The sequence below is a fragment of the Podarcis liolepis genome (assembly GCF_965112155.1).
Source record: "Podarcis liolepis genome assembly, chromosome: 13".
In the NCBI taxonomy this organism is placed as follows: Eukaryota; Metazoa; Chordata; class Lepidosauria; order Squamata; family Lacertidae; genus Podarcis; species Podarcis liolepis.
The window spans coordinates 37364908-37386112 of record NC_139573.1 but is presented as its reverse complement, the minus strand read 5'-3'; the positions used below and the strand labels follow the sequence as shown (position 1 = coordinate 37386112).

Genomic DNA, 21205 nt, shown 5'->3' with positions numbered 1-21205 from the left:
ATTGTGGGCTCCCAGAGTTATTTTGCTGATCACTTTCGGAAAAGAGGGGCTGAACTATATGGATACAGTGGTACCTCGGGTTACATACGCTTCAGGTTACAGACTCCGCTAACCCAGAAATAGTGCTTCAGGTTAAGAACTTTGCTTTAGGATGAGAACAGAAATTATGCTCCGGCTGCGCGGCAGCAGCAGGAGGCCCTATTAGCTAAAGTGGTGCTTCAGGTTAAGAACTGTTTCAGGTTAAGTACGGACCTCCGGAACGAATTAAGTACTTAACCCGAGGTACCACTGTACTTTGATAATCCAGCTCTTAAATTAGATAGGTTGCAATCCTATACCCATTTACCTGAGAGTAAGCCCCACTGAACTCAGGGGGACTTATTTCTGTGCAGACAGGCATTGGATTGCACTATCAGTCCACAAAAGGTGGGTAGTCTAAACCAATGATTGGCAGACCTGTCACCCTATGGTGACAGAAAGGAGAACAAGCTCAAATTCTAGTGTGTTCAGGAAGAGGCTTTGTCCCTCTACCCTCTTAGTAGTCTCTTTCCTCTTTTATATCTGAGTAATTGAGAAGTGTGGTGCAATGCTACTTCTGTGTAGCTAAAAAGAAACTTAGGGTGTGGCTCCCCTCCTCCCCTGTAATTTATTGTTCAGTTTTTGTTATAACAAATCAACTACAGATTTAGTACTCCTATTCAAAAAGAGAGGGTAACAAATCAACAACAGATTTAGTAGTACAGTGGTACCTTGGGTTACATACGCTTCAGGTTACAGACTCCACTAACCTAAAAATAGTACCTCGGGTTAAGAAATTTGCTTCAGGATGAGAACAGAAATGGTGCTCCGGAGGCGCGGCAGCAGCAGGAGGCCCCATTAGCTAAAGTGGTGCTTCAGGTTAAGAACAGTTTCAGGTTAAGAACGGACCTCCGGAACTAATTAAGTACTTAACTCGAGGTACCACTGTACACCTATTCAAAAACATTTGGCTACGTACCTATACAAAGTTGAAACTAAATCCTTCGAAGACAGAGGTCCTATGGCTAGGTCGGGATAGCATGGGGATGAGGGACCAACTCCCTTCTCTTGCGGGGGCCCAATTAGTGCCATTGCCTTCCGTTAAGAGTTTGGGTGTAATCCTTGACACCTCCCTTTCCATGGAGGCCCAAGTCACAGCAACAGCCAAGGCGACATTTTTCCACCTTCGCCGCATCAAGCAGTTGGTCCCTTACCTTTCCCGCCCCGACCTGGCCACAGTGATCCATGCGACAGTCATTTCCAGGCTTGACTACTGTAATTCGCTCTACGCGGGGCTGCCCTTGAAGCTGTCCCAGAAACTCCAGCGGGTACAGAATGCTGCAGCGAGGCTCCTCACAGGGTCTCTGCCATGGGAGCATATTCATCCAGTGCTTTTCAAGCTGCACTGGCTCCCGGTGGAGTACAGGGTCAGATTTAAGGTGCTGCTTTTGACCTTTAAAGCCCTTCACGGCCTAGGACCCTCGTACCTACGGGACCGCCTCGCCTGGTATGCCCCACGGAGAGCCTCAAGGTCCATAAATAACAACACCCTAGTGGTCCCAGGCCCTAAGGAAGTTAGATTGGCTTCAACCAGAGCCAGGGCCTTTTCAGCACTGGCCCCAACTTGGTGGAACGCTCTGTCTCATGAGACCAGGGCCCTGCAGGATCTGATTTCTTTCCGCAGGGCCTGTAAGACAGAGTTGTTCCGCCTGGCCTTTGGATTGGAGCCAATTTGATTCCCTCCCCCCCTTTTTTCTTTTTTCTTTTCCTTCTCCTGCAATGAGGCTTCATTTTAATATTTTAATGTTCCATTATTTTAATGTTGTATTTTATTTTTGTTTTTAAGTTGTAATCACTCATCTTGTTGTTATTATTGCTTGTAAGCCGCTCTGAGCCCGGCCTTGGCTGGGGAGGGCGGGGTATAAATAAAAAATTATTATTATTATTATTATTATTATACAGTCATACCTCGGGTTGAATGTGCTTCAGGTTGAGCTCTTTCGGGTTGCGCTCCGCAGCAACCCAGAAGCAACGGAGCGCGTTACTTCTAGGTTTCGCCGCATGCGCAGACGCTCAAAATGACGTCACACACTACCACTGTAATTTCTTTTACTTTCATGGGTTTCATGTCAATTAGTTGAAGAACTGTCTACATTTGCTCTTAAAACAGTCCAGATTTGTGCATATGCAGCTGTTAGTACCAGTCTGTAGTGAAAGTGTCCACATGCTTCTTTCAGTACCTCAAGCTTCTAAGTGAGCTTCTCTGTCAATGCAATTTTTCATAATTAGCCAAACCAGTAGTCCAAATTTGCCCCTTTTAGGTCTTGCCGATAACATGCAGGAGGTGGCCTTTTGCTCTTAGAACCATGTGTCTGCCCACGACTCTTTCTCTGGCCCACGGACATGTCTTACATTTCCTAGAGGAGCACAGTGTAGAAGTGTTGTAACATGACCACCCCATCTTTATTTGTGCACCTGATACGTAAATGGCATGCAGCTATAACTGCAGATTGATAAATTTCCCAGCGTGTTGCTTGCAGCCAACAGGGAGTTGCCGGCCTCTTGAGTTGCTATTTTAGGAAGGGGCACGCGCTGGATGTTTCTGTATTCCCAGGTCTGAGGATTTCGGTATTTGCTGCCTTTTTGTTTTTCCCAGCAATAATGAGAAGCGTGTGCTTCCTGGTGGCCACCCTCTTCATCCCGTGGGGCCTCGTTTGGGCAAAGTTTGATGAGTTTGACGACGGCGATGACATTGTGGAATATGATGATAATGACTTCGCTGAGTTTGAAGATGTGGTAGAAGATCCTGCGACTGAATCTCCCCAGCGGGTCGTCACGACCGAAGATGACGAGGAGGAGGCCACTGTTGAGCTTGAAGGTCAAGACGAAAATCTTGACTTTGAGGATGCTGATGCGCAGGTGATAAAGCCGGGGGAAGGGCTGGCCTGTTCTTTGTCATTTTTGGTTTGAGGGAGGGTTGCTGATGGTGGAGTTACAAGGTTGGCCAGTCTATTCCACTGGCAAAGCTAGATTTTATATATTAATTAGGTTTTATGTTGCATTTAATTAACAATTACATTTCTGTACTGTTTGTCACTAACGCTTCTAAAGCGGGGTACAAAGATGCAAAGCTTAACATTAGGGCTGCCATGTTTTGATGAGCAAAAAAGAGGACATGTTTGCCGACTTCTACTTTTAACTATGGATCGCTGCGATGGCTGTATACCCATGAAAAAGAGGACGTGCCCTGGAAAAAGAGGACATATGGCAATCCTAAATTCAAAAGACCAATTAAGTTGAAGGAAAAGAATCACTACAGAAAGCAGCAGCAACATTAAACAGTCAACACAGGGGCTCCTTGAAAAACAAAAGTATTGAGGTTTTTTTAATAAAAAAAATTAGCGGGCATGGGGAGGCATAGGAACTTCTTGAGAAGGGGCATCTCATAACACTGGGGCGTTCATGGTAGCACCCCTGCTGTAGAGAAGCAAAATGCAGCATTGCTTGTGGCAGGAGGTTTGGCAAGCATTCCCTCATGGCTGGATGTGGTCTTTGCAGCAAGCTTTCCCATGCCTTGGAAAGCAATCATGTGCACATAAACTTGGAAGTAAGTCCCGCTCAGTTCAGGTAGGTAAATAGATGTAGGCTGGCAGTCTAAATACTTCAAATCTGCACCATCTTTCTGCATGTGGATTGAGTGCCAGGTCAGGCAATCGTGTAGGTTGTGTTGAAGTAACCCATCATTGCAATCAGATGTCTTCTTGGCATCCTCATTCTTTTGAAGTCTCATCCTTGCTAACTTGATTGATCTTGCACTGTACCTCAACTCACATGTTTGTGTCTGCCGCCTCCCGTTTCATCCACCTGATGGAATAGGCTGTTGCTTACGAAAGCTCATGCCACAATTAAGCAATCGGTCTCAAGGGTGTTACTGTGCTCTTTCTTCCGGTTACCACAGACCTATGGATTGTCTTTGGGATTGTAAAGGCAGTAGGGCAGGGATGAGGAAGGTAATTCAGCTTGAGGGACACATTCCATCACAGGCAACCTTCCATGAACTAATTAGACACGGTGGATGGCACAGCTGATGAGACTTCTCTCCCTTTCTTCAGAAGGCTACAAAAGCCTGCAAAAGTCAAAGTTTTCTACATACACCCAGACATATCTCTCCATCCTCTTTCCAGGCAAACAGGCAGCCTTATCACCAATTAGGGATATGTTTCAGTCAGGCAAAACTGCACTTGTGGAGTGCATGGAACAGAGCCAGTCGTGACTGAGGCCTGGGGAGAGTCCTGAAGGCCAGATGGAGGGCAGCACCCAGCCCCTGAACCTGAGGAGCATCTCGGGTTTAATAGATAGGATTCTATTAAATTCAGACACCTGGAGACTTGGTGTCAATGGCACCTACCTTTTCAAGCCATGAGAGTTCTCTTGGGTTAACTCCTTTTTGATGTTTACAGTAGGGCACGTTGTCCTTTTGTTGTTTGCACAGCCTCTGAGTGTGGATTAACACTGTCACCTCTTTGTGTTGTGCCTGCGCTAGGAAGAAACGTAGCTGGCCATCCCATTCAATTTCGTTGCAGAAGCGGGTATGAAAGATGCAGCCTTCTTTTTCCCAGCTAGGCAAACATAGATGTGCTGCACTCCACAGCCACCCAGATGCTATCAAACATAGCAGAGAAACCATTGCAAACAATTACCGGGTTTTCTAGAAGCAAGTTTAATGTCATATACCAAGCTACTCTGAATTGGCTGAAGGTACATGCTGCTGTTATATTTAATCCAAAATCTCGGTTTGCTCAGGGGCCCAATGGATATTATTTTGGAGACCTACGTGAGCTGCTCTGAGTTTTCCAAAGGAAGGTTGAACTATAAAGATTAATGTCACAATTCAGGGTGGCTCCTTCAGTTTAAAGCTATATCCAGTGGCAGTTCCAGCAGTTAATATAGATACAGTAGAAGTCGACTTCATTGAAACATTTGACATTTTCTGTATCTTTTGCTTTCTTATTGTAGGAAGGTGATACAGAGAGTGAGCCTTACGACGATGAAGAGTTTGAAGGCTACGAGGAGAAACCTGATGCATCTCCCGGCAAGAGTAAAGATCCTATAACAATTGTTGATGTAAGCCCATGTACTAGTTTTACATGTAGCCCCTAATTAACAGTAGCTCATAGTGGCCCTAACCTAATTCAACATCACTAAGCTTCATTGGGTTGTTTCCAACCAAGTAATACAAGTAGATCCTGTTGAAATCAGCAGACTCGGCTAGCTTAAGTGGGTTGATTTCAGTGGGTTTGCTCTTTAGTATGACTTAGTTGGATGTATTCGTTCATGTGTTGAGCTGTCTTTCATTTGCTGTTTTCCACTATACTTCCCCCCGCCCCCCATTTCCACAGAAAGCATACAGATTTTTCTGGTGCTAGGCCCCATCCCATGTGAAGTTAGTCAACTGCCCAGAGTGATCTTTTGTTCTTTCAAAGACGCTGTGCAGTTGCTCGGTATCCTATCATTCTTTTCTAGTAACTGATATTTTGTACATTGCCTGACATTGCAGTAGCACACTGGCAGTGCCCAGGTTTTAGGCTGTAGAAAAGGTAATTAAATTTCATTAAGTTGTAGGGTTGAATGGGCCGGGATAATCACTGAAGTCTTTATTATTAATTAATTAATATTACAGTAGTACCTTGGTTGTTGAACAGCTCCCGAACAAATCGGCTCCCGAATGCCGCAAACCCGGAAGTAAGTGTTCCGGTTTGTGAACATTTTTTGGAAGCCAAACGTCCGATGTGGCTTTCGATTGAGTGCAGGAAGCTCCTGAAGCCAATCAGAAGCTGCGCCTTGGTTTTCGAATGGTTCTGGGAGTCAAACGGACTCCTGGAATGGATTAAGTTCGACAACCAAGGTATCACTGTATTATTATTATTATTAAATTAAATTTGTATACCGCCTTTCATCCGAAGATCACAGGGTGGTTCACACCATAAACATACAAAATGAGAACACATAATACAGAACAAAACAAAAACAAACCAACAACCCCTCCCCTCCCACAAATTTAAAAAGCCACAAAATGTTTTGTCAGCTAAGATTGCTCATAGAGAAGTGTTTTTGCCTCGTGCCTAAAGATATGCAATGAAGGTGCCAGGCAAGCTTCCTTGGGGAGAGCATTTCACAAGCAGGGAGCCACTGTAGAAAAGGCCCATTCTCAAGTTGCTGCCCTCTGGGCCTCTTATGGAAAGGGCACACAAAGACGGGGTGTCAGATGATGAGCGCAGGGTGCAGGTTGGGTCATATGGGGAGAAGCATGCAAAGCACCGAGCCACTGCCCAGCGCAGGATTGTTTTGATTCGATATATTATGTCTTGAGTTTAGTAACTGGTGTAGTAACTGGTAGTTCCTAAAAGAATTAAAAAAACACACACACAAGGTGTCTTATAACTTGCAACCAGATTTTGTTGTTGTTGTTGAGCAACTGATTTCCTCCCAAAATGAAGTAATTTTAACAATGTCCAAATTCAACTGCAGGTCCCTGCCCACCTCCAAAATAGCTGGGAGAGTTACTACATGGAAATCTTAATGGTGACGGGGCTGCTTGCTTACATCATGAACTACATCATAGGGAAGAATAAGAACAACCGCCTGGCTCAGGCCTGGTTCAATAGTCACCGGGAGCTGCTTGAAAGTAACTTTGCCCTTGTTGGTAAGTTGCATCCTAAAGCCTGCCTGGTAGTTTCTTACTCCTTCCCCAACACTTAACCAGAGTTACAAGAGAGGTGCTGAGGATTGGCAGGGGGTTGGACTCCTGCTTGGCAGGGGGTTGGACTCGATGGCCCTTGTGGTCTCTTCCAACTCTATGATTCTATGATTCATAAAGTTGGTGTGGATCAAAGTGTAGCTTGGCCCAAGAAGGTGGCATATAAAGGGGAGGAGAGAATGAATTTAAAGTGTGTGCAAAATCAGCCAAGTTCTTCAAACCTCCTCCCGAGTTTTTCAGTTTTCAGTTGTGTGAGCTGAGATGTCAAACGGAGGAGTGAGACATATCTTGCATTAGAGGGCTGAAGTCTGGTGAGATGTTAAGGGAATGAGGTCAGGGGTTGAAGAGGTAAAAACTGAACGTGGACAGTGCAGAATCTTGGGGAGAGGCCAGCACTGAGCGAAGACAGAACAGTACTCCCAGGAAATCCATTGCAGTGTTGGAAGGAGCGAGAAAAAGAGCAAGGTAAAATTGGGAAGAGTGCATTGCTGAAAGAGATAAAAGTGACAGTCTGCTTAGAGATTGCAAAACTTAAGAGATTGTAAAGAGTTCACAAAGATATCAGAGACGTACTTACAGAAGATAAGTTTGCAAGAGCGCACAAATTCAGAGAGCTGGGGATCGTTCCAAAAGGGGAATGCACAGGAGGCTGCTGGAGGAGGAAAAGTGGAATATCAGCGTAGAGCAAGGAGCAAGGTTTCAGGCTTTTTGAAGTTAAGATCCATGAAGATACTAAATAAAAGATAAATAAACTTTTAAAAGATAAATAAACTTTTATTTATTTTAGTAAATGAACTTTACTAAATAAAAGATAGTATCTTTTGAAGATACTAAATAAACCTTAGAGAGCCAGTGTGGTGTAGTGGTTAAGAGTGGTGGACTCATAATCTGGTGAACCGGGTTCGATTCCCCGCTTCTCCACATGCAGCTGCTGGGTGACCTTGGGCTAGTCACACTTCTCTGAAGTCTCTCAGCCCCACTCACCTCACAGAGTGTTTGTTGTGGGGGAGGAAGGGAAAAGGAGATTGTTAGCCGCTTTGAGACTCCTTAGGGTAGTGATAAAGCGGGATATCAAATCCAAACTCTTCAGTCCATGAGCACACCTTTTTGCATGCTTGAGCAGACTTAATGTGATACACAGATGGCATATGTAAGATCTGATCACATCCCATTTTTAAGGTGGAAAGTAGGGGTGGAGGTGATCTCTTGGGTATACTGTTGCAGGTCATTTAAGGCTTTTCAGATCCCCATCTTCACGTTGCAGAGCCTGAAAGGCAGAGCAGCCACTGGAGTATTGGTGCAGCATGTTGCAGCTATCCCATCCCCATTGGAAGGCAGACTTCAGTATTTCATACCGACCAAAGCCTCTGAGTTGTCAAAAGCAGCCTGCCATATGGCATACTGCAGCGTTGTCTTAAGTATACAGTAATAAACTTTCGTTGATCAGCTTATGCTTTCTTTTAAGGGGATGATGGAACAAATAAAGAAGCCACAAGCACAGGGAAGCTGAACCAAGAGAACGAACATATTTATAACCTGTGGTGCTCCGGGAGGGTGTGCTGTGAGGGCATGCTTATACAGCTCAAGGTATGAGAGACAGCATCTCGAAGTGTTTTGTGCATTACGTGTCTGCAAGTTGAGCATTTAGGCAGCAGACTCCAAATGACTTCACTCTGTTAAAAAGCACAGGAGGATGAAGGTTGGCGGGTGGGACGGGACACAGACATTGCAAGACCCTATAGCATAAATGCCAGTGAATCAAGCAGCACCTCTTTTTGGAATCAACTACCCAGGTAGTATTTCATTATATAAATAAGTGCCTTTGGGAAGACATAGAATTAACACACCCACACAAACAATCCATATGAAATGGCAGTGGTGTTCACTGTAGTATTATTATTTTTAATAACTCTGCGAAGAGAGCAGGAATAGAACACTTGTTTCCAGATAGGAACTACAGCTGAGCAGGAGAGAGAGAAAGTTCCGAAGCAAACTGGGGAACCAAGAGCTCAGCCCCACCTTTTACCCGGGCAGAAAACAGGACCATGTGGCAAGGAAAGCTCCATTCTGCTTGGCCGCTTGCAGGAGGAATGCAGTCCTTCTTCCTTCCTGCCTCAGCAGACATGCCTCCCCACCCTGATCTCCTGCTATGACAGGGCCCAGGCAAATGCTTGCATTCTGGCTTTTGTTTAGATTGGTCAATGTCCTCCCTTCTGAGGTTCATCTGATCTTGTCATTGTACACATTTTGGATCAGTGCACACCGTTTTGCACAGAGGAGGATGAGGACAGAATATTCCTCCCATTACAGTGCTGCTGTCGCTGACTGCTGTTTATTTGGTTTAATTAACAATCTTGAAATGTTTATGCATTACATGGTTTACTTGTTAGGTTAAGCTGTATGTAACTTGCCCTAGGACCAAATAGTGAAGGGTGGACTAGACACACGATGGGGCTAGACCTGCTGGAATAGCTTCTCAGCAGCAGGTCAGCAGGAGCGTAGTGCTGCTTGCTGGGAGCGGTAAGACAGTGACTAGGTTGGGGCTGCACTGGCGCACCAGTGAGAGGGCAGTGTTGGTTCTGCAGCATGCCTGCATAGCTCAAATCTCACCACTCTCTTCCTCCTCTTCCTCTTGCTCCTCCTGGTAAGCAGCAGCAATGCTCCACCCCACTGGGGTTGCAAATGCATTTAAATAAAAATAAATGTGTGGAGAACACAAATGATCCCAGAAGGTGGTCTTGAAATTGCACAAGCAGCAGCTTTGCTGAAGATAACCATGCCTTGGTCTGGTCATGGCACACATTAAGTTTCCAGGTGGAAGAAGATATTACTAACTTCTCCAAGCCAGGCCATTTTGAATTCTGTGGTGGAAGAAGCAGGGTTTAAATGTAATAAAATGAAAGAAGCAATAAATACCAAGCTCAGATGATTATTGGGAGCTGCAGTAGGTATTCTTTGCACTAGCAGGACGCGCCAGTATTTACATTTGTAAGGCAGGGAGTCCTATGGTACATCTCACATAAGTTGATTTTAATGGGCCTTGCAAGAACATGCCATTCTGTACTGCAAGTCTGGAGCAGGGTTTCACCACGGTCAAAATGCTGTCTTTCAGTTTCTCAAGAGACAAGACTTGCTGAACGTTCTTGCTCGCATGATGAGGCCATCCTGTGACCAAGTGGTAAGTGTTTAGTTCTGTGGCCTGAGGGAGCTTTTAAGTTCATGAAACTATATTTGAGGTGCATGTTACACACAGAAATGAGTGAATTCAGTGCTGCCACAGTCATGCTGAAAATGTTGTTAGTTAATAAAAGCAACTTGGCCAAGTTTCTAGCACTTGAGCCTGCGAAGGCAGACTGTGGTGTTTGCTGAAACTCTCAGAAGCCCGAGGGAGTCTCAGCAGAATTTTGGAATAGGGAGCATGGGGCTGTATTGTTCTACATAAGCACTTGGCTCTGTGTCCATCAGAATCAGAGTACGTTACGCAGAAATAATTATACCCACATTTTGTAATTTATTCTGGCTGCAGAATTCTGTGCTTCTTTGTTTAGAACAACCGAGAGTTTCTTTTGCTACATGCTGCAACTGAAAGCATGTAGCAATGCCAGCCGCTAATAATACTCTCTGTCATTCATTCCCAACCCAAAGTTAGGAATTACTGTCCAAAACGGGAATAGCAGTGTAGGCATGCAATGAGAGGTTGTGCTGCCAATTCCTTCCATTTCCCTGCCATCATAAGGGGCTTGAACGTAGGACTGTGATTTCTTTTACTGGGAATATCTTTTGCAGTAGAATTAAGCGAAGCAATGCTTCACTTACTGGGTGGGTTAAAAAGACTGCAGTTCAGTTTAATGTGGTTCAAACAAAACCATTGAAACTGCTTAGGGTGAAAAAGTATGCAGTAAGTTGTTCTAGCGGTGGTAACACCTTGCTGCTAGAGGGGACCTATTATTTGCTCACCTGGTGTTGTGTTACGAAGGAGAAGTAGTCATTTATGTTATGCGCTCTTGTAATTATATTTTAGAGGACCTTTGTAATTACCTTGGGGCTCCCATCCAGCCTGACCCTGATCTTTGCTGATAGCCCTTTGTAAAGTCTGAATCTATTTTTGCTTTTGGCAATGGCATGGAGTCCTGGCCACTGCTTTCCTCTTTCTTGTATTTATGTCCTTTTTTGTGTGCAAGCCTGGATGTGACAATCATTCTGTCTGTTGCTCAGCAAATAAAAGTTACCATGAACGACGACGACATGGATACCTACGTGTTTGCTGTTGGGACAAGAAAAGCTCTGGTGCGGCTTCAGAAGGAAATGCAGGACCTGGTATGTTCCGGGACATTGGGAGGAAACCAGAATATATGTAATGTACTTGAAAATGCATAAAAATGGCATTTGGCCCTAAATTGCCTTAATGGTACGCTTCTTTAAACCACCTGATGTAGTCTGCTGCTAAGAGCCCTGACTTGGGTACAGTCGTTGCATTTGCTGAACATAATTCAGCACAGTGGGGTGGTACAAATGTACTGCTAAGCAATGGTTTCGTGCTACATGAAGGAAGTCTGGCAGGACCCTCTGCCTCATGTTTTGTCGTCCCTTCATTCTCTGCAATTCCCTCCCTGGTTTGTCACAATCCGTAGTTTCTTTTGTGCCATTTGAACTAACAGGCAGTGGTTTGTGGTTGCTTAGCAAACCAAAATCGAAAACCACAGCATGGTTCTATTTTCTGCCTCAAGCCAGAAAGGGAAGGAATTTCAGCATGCGAAGAGAGGCTAGAGGAAAAGCATTGGTGGTACACCCAATTTCCTTTATGATGGAAATAAGTTTTTTATACTCACTGTATTATTATAGTGCAGGTGATACACCTGAGTGATGAGCATACGTGCTCACCTTAGTCTATCATTCATAAGAACTAATTAAAAAACTCCCTTTAGTGCCTATAGAATTTCAAGATTCAGCCTCTATGCCAGTTATAAAAAAGAGATAAAGTTTGTTGATTTGGAGCATTTTTGTCTTTATAGTTTACCCAGACATGCCATTAAAATGCCCTAACGTACCCTGAGGCTTCAGGGAGGTCATTAAAAAATATATCCCACAAATGTAATAAAAAACAAAATTGTTGTGTATGCATTTGCATGCTTTTTCTTTTGGGTCTCTTGAGTCTTCAGAGGCACGCGGCAGTCTATGAATTGACCAGGGCTTCAGTTCTAGCTCTTGGGAACTTAAACCAGTTCCTAAGGTTTAAATAAATTGTGCGAACACCTGTTTACTTAAGGGGAGGTAGACGCAGTCCAGACCATGCTTGTCATAACGTGGCAATTTCTTCTTGGCAGAGTGAGTTCTGCAGTGACAAACCCAAGACCGCAGTGAAGTATGGGCTGCCAGAGTCATTGGCTATCCTGTCTGAGATGGGTGAGGTCACAGAAGGAATGATGGATACCAAGGTAATGTGATTTGGGTTTTTTTGGTGGGTTTTTTTTTAAAAAAAAGATAAAATCTTTAAGGCTGTAGTTGGTGTGAACTCTCATGAGAGCTATAACAGGGCACTCAAATGCTTGAACTTTGTCTTCTGAGGTCGCCATCTACAAAACTGCACCTTGCAATCACCTTACTCATCCCCCCCCCCCCCATGAATCCTTCTGTCTTGGACAGCTATGAAAAATGGAACATTCAGCTCTGTGGGGTTGTTGTTGTTTAGTCGTTTAGTCGTGTCCGACTCTTCGTGACCCCCTGGACCAGAGCACGCCAGGCACTCCTGTCTTCCACTGCTTCCCGCAGTTTGGTCAAACTCATGCTGGTAGCTTCGAGAACACCGTCCAACCACCTCGTCCTCTGTCGTCCCCTTCTCCTTGTGCCCTCCATCTTTCCCAACATCAGGGTCTTTTCCAGGGAGTCTTCTCTTCTCATGAGGTGGCCAAAATATTGGAGTCTCAGCTTCAGGATCTGTCCTTCCAGTGAGCTCTCAGGGCTCCCAATTGCAGTAAGAAAGATACCTTGCTGTTGTTGAAAATTTGAGGGTTGCCCCTCAAAGAGTCTTAAATTATTGTACCATCTCCCACTATTTTTTCCAAGTTTGACCACACTTCTCCCATATTTGCGTATTCCCTTGTTCCTTGTTTTCCAGTTCTTCGTTATAACATACAACCATTAGTTCACGCAAGACCAGGATGATGATGATAAAGATTTTAAAATTTATTTCCCTCCTTTCACCAGTAGGTCACAGCGCAGGTTGCAACAATTTGAAACCCAGTATTTTAAAAAAGGTTAGAACAAATGACAGTCAGAGTGCAAAATGAAAACATTTTCAATATTTGTCAAAAGCTATATAGTGAAAATGCCAGACATACCTCTGTGCGGTGGGCATTCCAGAACTTAAGGGCTGCCAACAGATGTCTTCTCCCTTACTATTTCCCCCCTTTATATAGTGAAGATCTTTTCATGCAGGGCTCAGGGATTTTCCTGATTGATAGCTCTCTGGGGTTACAATGCCATAGCAACAACTAAGATGTGTCATTGTTTTATTATTGTTCCTGGATTCTGCAACCATTCTTCCTAATACAACAGCATAGCCACATGGTAATAGCAGTTTATATGGGGAAAGAAAGCCCTCCTTGTAATGTTAGCTGATATGGTATTACATTGACTCTGGGCACTCTGGGATTCTTTTCTGACCAAAGAAAATTTAGCCGTACCTTCTGTCATCTTGTGAGTCATGTGTTATTCCTCTTTAGTGGCATATTCATGAAGAAAAATAGGATTCGGGGCAATACATTTTCATTTAAATCATTGAAAATCTACCCAGCACAGATTTTTTTTTTCATTTGTCACTTTCTTGTAGATGTTTTCTGTTTCTTGCAGCAGCTGACTGTGTTTGAATTCAGTCAGCTGGTCTCCATTTTGATTAGGCAGATCCGAAGAGATCTTCAGGGCGCGTTATATTTGTTTACCATTTCATCTTCATTCCTTTTCAGTGGCATAAAACCAAACCGTTCTGATTTACTCAAGTTGATTTTGTACCCAGGTACTTTGCTAGGATATTTTGAGATTTTTATCAGTACCCTAAAAAGTTTTCCTGGCTTTCTATTCACTGTCAGCCCAGAGACATCTGACGGGCCATTTTTGGTAATAAAATGCTGGACCATTGATCTGACCCAGCAAGGCTCACCTTGTGGTGCTGATTGCATCATTATGGGTGCAACAGGAGGGGGAAATGTAGTTTTTCAGGTAGTGTATACTATTTCATAAGCAGTGAAGAACTCCTCAGTGTGCTTTCTAGGAGCATTTCCCTTAGGACAAAGCAAGGGAGGGCCATAGCTCAGTGGTAAAAGCATCTGTTTTCTCTGCAGGAAGGGCTCAGGTTTAATCCCCGGTGTCTCCAGGTAGGGCAGAAAGAGAGAGAGCCCTCTACCTGAACCCTGGAGGACCACCGAATCTCTACAGACAATACAGGGCCAGATGAACCAATGGCCTAAGGCAGCTTCCAACGTTACAGTACAGTCGTACCTTGGAAGTCGAACGGAATCCATTCAAGAAGTCCGTTTGACTTCCAAAACGTTCGAAAGCCAAAGCACAGCTTCTGGCTGGATGCAAGATTGGCTGCAGGAAGCTCTTGCAGCCGATCAGAAGCCGCAGAAGCCCCGTCGGACATTTGGCTTTCAAAAATAGTTCGCAAACTGGAACAGTCACTTCAAAACTTTCGGGAACTAAACTGTTCGACTTCCAAGCTATGACTGTATTCCAGATCTTTCTTCTTCTTCTTCTAGATGATCCATTACCTCACACATTATGCTGACAAGATTGAGTCCGTCCATTTTTCGGACCAGTTTTCCGGTCCAAAACTTATGCAAGAGTAAGTATGACACAATACATAGCTTGCCTTCAAATTAATGTTGCACTGAACTTTGTAAAGGGGGTGGGAGAGAAAACAACCACCACCGTAGGCAATCTCCTTTATTATCCAGAGAGCAGAGAAGGGTGTCCGTATAGTGCTGTTCCTCTGGTCATGATAGCCATGAGTTGGGGATTCCAAACTGGCCTGGTCACAGAATTTATTTAGTTTACAGTAGGCTTTGGCTTTTCTTCAGCACCAGAGGTCAGTTCTACAGTATGCGAAGTGGGAGTGCTTAAAAAATGGGCAGTCAGTAAGAAAGCACTGTCTCTGTAGAGCAGCTATATGAACCAGCTCAGGCATCACCAAACTCGGCTCTTCAGATGTTTTGGGACTACAACTCCCATCATCCCTGACCACTGGTCCTGTTAGCTAGGGATGATGGGAGTTGTAGTCCCAAAACATCTGGAGGGCCGAGTTTGGGGATACCTGATCCAGCTGTTAGCTAATCCACAGCTGCTTGAAGAAGGATACGCAGAAGGAATTATAGGTTGTGTCCCAGTTACTGCCCATTAGACCATCATGCTTCTCACAGCAGTCTGCTAAGTGGTCTGTTTTGCAGCAAGTCAGAGGGTAAGGATCTATCATGGGTCGGCCTCCTCTGTGGAAGGAGCAGATTCCCATGACAGATTCTCCACTGCTGGTAAAGGACACCTGGATGCAATTGGGCTTCTCCTCGTAGGATGCTTTTTCTTGAGTGTCTTAACACTTTGCAGTGGAGGCAAGGGAGGTAAAGGTAAAGGGACCCCTGACCATTAGGTCCAGTTGTGGCTGACTCTGGGGGTTGCGGCGCTCATCTCGCTTTGTTGGCCAAGGGAGCCGGTTACAGCTTCTGGGTCATGTGGCCAGCATGACTAAGCCGCTTCTGGAGAACCAGAGAAGCGCACGGAAACGCCGTTTACCTTCTTGCCGGAGCGGTTCCTATTTATCTACTTGCACTTTGATGTGCTTTTGAACTGCTAGGTTGGCAGGAGCAGGGACCGAGCAACGGGAGTTCACCCCGTCGCGGGGATTCGAACCACCGACCTTCTGATCGGCAAGCCCTAGGCTCTGTGGTGTAACCCACAGTGCCACCCGCGTCCCAGAGGCAAGGGAGACTATTGTCTAATCAGATTTTTTTTCTCACCAGTGTTTCCAGCGGGGTTTATTGTGGGAAATGTATTCACAAATGCCCTGCAAGGAAGTGGTGGTTGTTTAATTTATTTGTCGCTTTTTTTCCACCACAAGGCGACTCCTAGAGCACTCAAAAAATCTCTTTGCAGGAAATTGCTGTGATAGCTTAAAATCTTCCAGTCTTGGCCTATAATGAAGAATGCATGTAAACACACCCAAAACAGGAGCCCATCATTTGTTCACTTATGGTGATTTTAGTTACTGCCATGTTTCCTTTGTTTGTTACGTTCTGTAATATCCTTCCACAAATGCTTTTTTGTTGTTTTTCTCTGCTAGGGAAGGTCAGCCTTTGAAACTGCCTGAAACTAAAAAGACACTATTGTTTACTTTTAATGGTAAGCAGCCATGCCTGTTTTCAAACTACTTTTCTTGAGGATGTAAAACGTTACAATTGGGAGCACATTTCACAGTAAAAATATAACTTGTATTGTCTTGTGGGTAAGAGTTTATTTATTTTCAGTAGCAGTCCCCCCCCCCCCGGTTGTTATAAGAGGGAGGTCACAATAGGGCAGTGTCCCAGAATCACAGTCACAGCCTTGTTCTTGCATACCAATGCAGGTGAAGTAGGAAAGATAATGGGCGTCCTAGAAAATCTTTTGGCAGGAGCATTTCTAAATACTGGAAAATCTATAGTTGTCCTCTGTCAATGAATTGTGCAGGAAAATCAGCTGTGTGCAAAGATTATGACAATCAACAATTCTAAAAGTTTGGGTGAGTGGGAATGATGCAGTCAAACTAAAAAATTTTAAAAATTGTCCAGTAGCACCTTAGAGACCAACTAAGTTTGTTCTGGGTATAAGCTTTTGTGTGCATGCACACTTCTTCAGATACTACTTCAGATTTTCTTGCACAATGGAGCACAAGGGGCAATTTTTTAGTTTGCCTGTGTCAGACCAACATGGCTACCTACCTGAATTTGGAATGATGCAGTAATTCTGTTTAGGAGACAGTGTTTAAAACAGGGATTGTAATCTCTGCGCTGTTGGATTACACTCCCATCAACCAAAGGTCAGGGAAGACATGACAGCTTAGAGGGTCACAGATTAGCCACCCCTGATTTAAAAACCATATGCTTTTTGCTTTAGAAGTACTGTATTTTTCGTCCTATAAGGCGCACCGGCCCATAGGACGCACCTCATTTTGGGGGGGGGGAATGAATTTTTAAAAATTATTTCCCCCCCCCCAGCCCTGGCTGCCGCCCCAAGCCTTGCGCTCACCTGCCCGAAGCAGGGGAAGCCCTCCGGAGGGCTCCCCGTGCTTCGGGTGACAGGCTGCCGCCCCAAGCCTCGCGCACCCGGCGGGACCTCCTGCCGGGCGCGCGAGGCTTGCAGACACTCGCCCGAAGCAGGGGGAGCCCTCCGGAGGGCTCCCCGTGCTTCAGGCGACAGGCTGCCGCCCCAAGCCTCGCGCACCCGGTGGGACCTCCTGCCGGGCGCGCAAGGCTTGCGGACACTCGCGGGGGCTGCAGGCTGCTGCCCGCAAGCCTTGTGAGCCCGCGGGTACTCCCACCGGGCTTGCAAGGCTTGCGGATAGCTTCCTGAAGCCTGGAGAGTGAGAGGGGTCGGTGCGCACCGATGCCTCTCGCTCTCCAGGCTTCAGCGAAATCCTGCATTCGCCCCATAGGACGCACCCAGATTTCCCCTTCATTTTTGGAGGGGAAAAAGTGCGTCCTATGGGGCGAAAAATACGGTACCTTTTCCCTTGTATACAAATTTGATAAACTGTTCCGTAATAAACTAATTTACCGTATTTTTCGCTCCATTGGACGCACCCGACCATAGGGCGCATCTAGTTTTTAGAGGAGGAAAACAAGGAAAAAATATTCTGAATCAAATGTTGTATAAACTACTGTATTTAATAAACAACCGGTATATCAGAATCACATTACAGCCATGTAAAGTGAACAGCAGTCAACAATGGCATTAAGAACCATCATCACTGTCATTAACAAATGAAGAGAGACTTTAAGGTTTGAGTACTCTTCTAGTCTTCTGTGAACCCCAAGAACTCATCACTGCTAAAGTCAGAATTTATGAAGCTCAGTTGCTCACAGTCACTGACATCACTTTCTTCGCTATCTTCATGTAAAATACCATCTTCGTATCCATCCAAAGCATTGCTAATGCCACATTTTTTCCTCTCAATCCTCTTCCTCCCCTCTCTCAGCGAACAGCCTGCCAGCTGCTCGCAAACATTCCCTTTACTTGAATTACAGTCAAGAAACAGCCAAGCAGAGCTTCTCAGCAGCAGGCTTGGGAGGCTTTCCTTTTCCCCACTCCCCCCCCCCCCCCAAGCAGAACAGTCCCCTTTTCCAGCCTCCTCCTCTCCATCCCTTTCACCCAAACTCCTCAGGTGATGTCTACAATTTCTCCCCTTCACTGCTCCCTCTCCTTTGCCCTCTACCATGACTCTCCACTCACGGCAACCTATGGTACCTTATCTCCCTTCACCCAGCTTCTTGGTCCCCCTCCTCTCCATCCTCTTCCTCCCCTCTCTCAGTGAACAGCCTGCCAGCTGCTCCAAACCTTGAGGGGAAGGGCAGGCTGTTGGCAGACCAGCACTCCCCACCCCCATTCAGCAGCCCAGGAGTGCGGGGCATGGGCGCACAGCCCTCCCCTTGCTCCAAAGCTTCCTGGGGCTGCAGGGGGAAGCCGAGGCTGCCAGCAGATGAGCGCAGCTCCACCACCACTACCAAAGACCAGTCCAAGAGTGTGCCGCACTCCGGCAATTTGGCTCCAGGGACCGCACATTCGCTCCATAGGACGCACAGACATTTCCCCTTACTTTTTAAGAGTAAAAAAGTGCGTCCAATGGTGCGAAAAATACGGTAATCAGCTAATTAATGAAGCGCCCATTAAAACTTCTGTTCCTAAAGTGGAGTAATACAGAAACACTTCTGTTCCAACTGTTGTTTCTGAATGCTTTTCCTTTTCTTCAATGCCTTTAAGCTCAGGAAAGTTTACTTTTGCTTTTTCTAGTGCCTGGATCAGGCAACACCTCCCCGAAAGATATGGAAGCTCTGCTGCCTCTGATGAACATGGTTATTTATTCCATTGACAAAGCAAAAAAATTCCGTCTGAACAGAGAGGTAAGTCACATGCTAATTGATGTGTATGGCTCTTGTTAAAAGTACAGTTTACAAAATCCTTGATAATTCCCTTACTGTCGCTCTTTCTGACAGATACATACCTGAGAGAGTGCTCTCGGCTGACTAGCGTTAGTTGCAATGGGACATGATATAGCTGAGAAGGGATATAGCGGTCATTTAGATTGGGGAGTGGGGAATGGATTCGGTCAGTGGACTGGATCCTGACCTCCCCTAAACATTGTGGCCCACTTTGGCCAGTGGGTGCAACTGCCACGACTATGGCAAGCATTTTCCTTGGCCCACACAGTTATATTTCAAGCCTTGCAGGTAAAGGAAGTGGGATTTGCAGCAGCTGCTGGTCAAACCAGGCAGGCAAAGATGGTGTTTCTCTACATGGCTTGTTGTAAGTGCCAATCAGCTGTTTGGTGCTTATAGCAGGTGCTGCTTTGGTCAGGGATCAGCTGTACTACAGAGTTCCCAGTTGGCAGCTTGATAGTGTTACCAATTTCAGCAAGGCTTATTATCAGCACCAATCAGCTGATAGTTTGTGCTGATCAGCGAAAACTGATTTATTTATTACTGATTTATTTTACTGATTTATTTATTTATTTGCAGCCAAATATACATAATAGCAAGGGATGCAGGTGGCGCTGTGGGTTAAATCACAGAGCCTAGGACTTGCTGATCAGAAGATCGGCGGTTCGAATCCCCGCGACAGGGTGAGCTCCCATTGCTCGGTCCCTGCTCCTGCCAACCTAGCAGTTCGAAAGCACGTCAAAGTGCAAGTAGATAAATACGTACCGCTCCAGCGGGAAGGTAAACAGCGTTTCTGTGTGCTGCTCTGGTTCGCCAGAAGCAGCTTAGTCATGCTGGCCACATGACCCGGAAGCTGTACGCCAGCTCCCTCAGCCAATAAAGCGAGATGAGTGGCGCAACCCCAGAGTCGGTCACGACTGGACCTAATGTTTTACCTTTACCTTATACATAATAGCAGGTGTGGGGCAGGTGAGTGTTGGTTGTGGAAAACAACCTCACAGCCAAGTTAGGCCCCGTTGGATCTGATTTGGCTTGCGGGCTAGCTTTAGATGTTCAGGGTTCAGGTAACGCCAAGCTGTAAATGTTAAACCAGCACATTGACATGTGCTTGGAAGAACACAGAAAACCAGTTCCAGGGCTGGATAATTGTTGCACGGTACTCTTTTTAGAAAGGGGAGAGCAACTGTGCACTGTACCTGCCGACACTCTCAGAGAGTCATCAAGGGCAGCTCACGTAAACGTGTCAGAGTAGTGTGGTGTAATATTGTAATCCAGCCAGTTTTGACCAGTTGGGGACTAAGCTTTGTCAGATATGAGTATCGAGAGATTTTTATCTCCCGTGCTGAGCTCATTGCAACACTGCCTGATGCACTAAAGGTTTGCTCATACTGTGACTTGTTTGTGCCTCTCCCTTGCTTTGGGGCAAAGGGCAAGCAAAAAGCGGATAAGAATAGGGCACGTGTAGAAGAGAACTTTCTGAAACTGACTCATGTGCAAAGACAAGAGGCCGCTCAGTCCCGCCGGGAGGAGAAGAAACGGGCCGAGAAAGAGAGAATCATGAACGAGGAAGATCCAGAGAAGCAGCGCCGCTTGGAGGTAAAATGAGCTTTAGATGCAAGCCCCATTGTACTAGGGCAGGGTTTCCCAAACTTGGGTCTCCAGCTGCTGTTGGAGTACAAATCCCTAGCTAGCAAGACCAGTAGTCAGGGATGATGGGATTTGTAGTCCAAAAAAACAGCTGGCGATCCAAGTTTGGGAAACCCTGTACTTGAGCAGAGTGGAAAATCAAGCTCTTGCCAAAGATGCTGGGCTTGCTGGAGCTCGTGAGGTGAAGAGCACACCCTTTCTGAGATCTCTGGTGTGTTTAAAATGAGCATTATAAGTTTGGAATGCTCACTTACTGTAAAATTCAGTGGTGACCCATGTGTCATCGCGCCCCCCCCCCCCCATTTCTGCTTGTCTAGTTTATACATGGTAATGGGAAGAATGCATCACTCTCTGCTTCTGCTTGCACGCAGAAATAGCAGGTACAGTGGATATACAATGGAGATTAATCCATGGAAAGCGATCTGTAGAGATAAGCTTTTTAAGCGAGTCATTCTCAAAGTAATAAGTTGTGCTCCCCATGAAGCTGTTTGGAAAGCTTCAATAATAATAATAATAATAATAATAATAATAATAATAATAATAATAATAATAATATTTATACCCCGCCGATCTGGCTGGGCTTCCCCAGCCACTCTGGGCGGCTTCC

The 21205-nt window shown here is 45.4% G+C and overlaps 1 protein-coding gene across 1 annotated transcript in view; it reads left to right on the top strand.

Moving 5' to 3' along the window:
- The window catches only part of CCDC47 (coiled-coil domain containing 47), a 29872-nt gene that overhangs the window by 4841 nt on the left and 3826 nt on the right, over positions 1–21205 (top strand). Inside the window, exons 2-12 of the mRNA XM_083469981.1 lie at positions 2675–2937; positions 5035–5142; positions 6547–6721; positions 8241–8362; positions 9888–9953; positions 10991–11092; positions 12100–12210; positions 14530–14615; positions 16104–16162; positions 18806–18915; positions 20380–20547. Coding sequence (XP_083326107.1) covers positions 2680–2937; positions 5035–5142; positions 6547–6721; positions 8241–8362; positions 9888–9953; positions 10991–11092; positions 12100–12210; positions 14530–14615; positions 16104–16162; positions 18806–18915; positions 20380–20547 — 1365 coding nt within the window. The 5' untranslated portion in view covers positions 2675–2679. The remainder of the gene's footprint in view (positions 1–2674; positions 2938–5034; positions 5143–6546; positions 6722–8240; positions 8363–9887; positions 9954–10990; positions 11093–12099; positions 12211–14529; positions 14616–16103; positions 16163–18805; positions 18916–20379; positions 20548–21205) is intronic.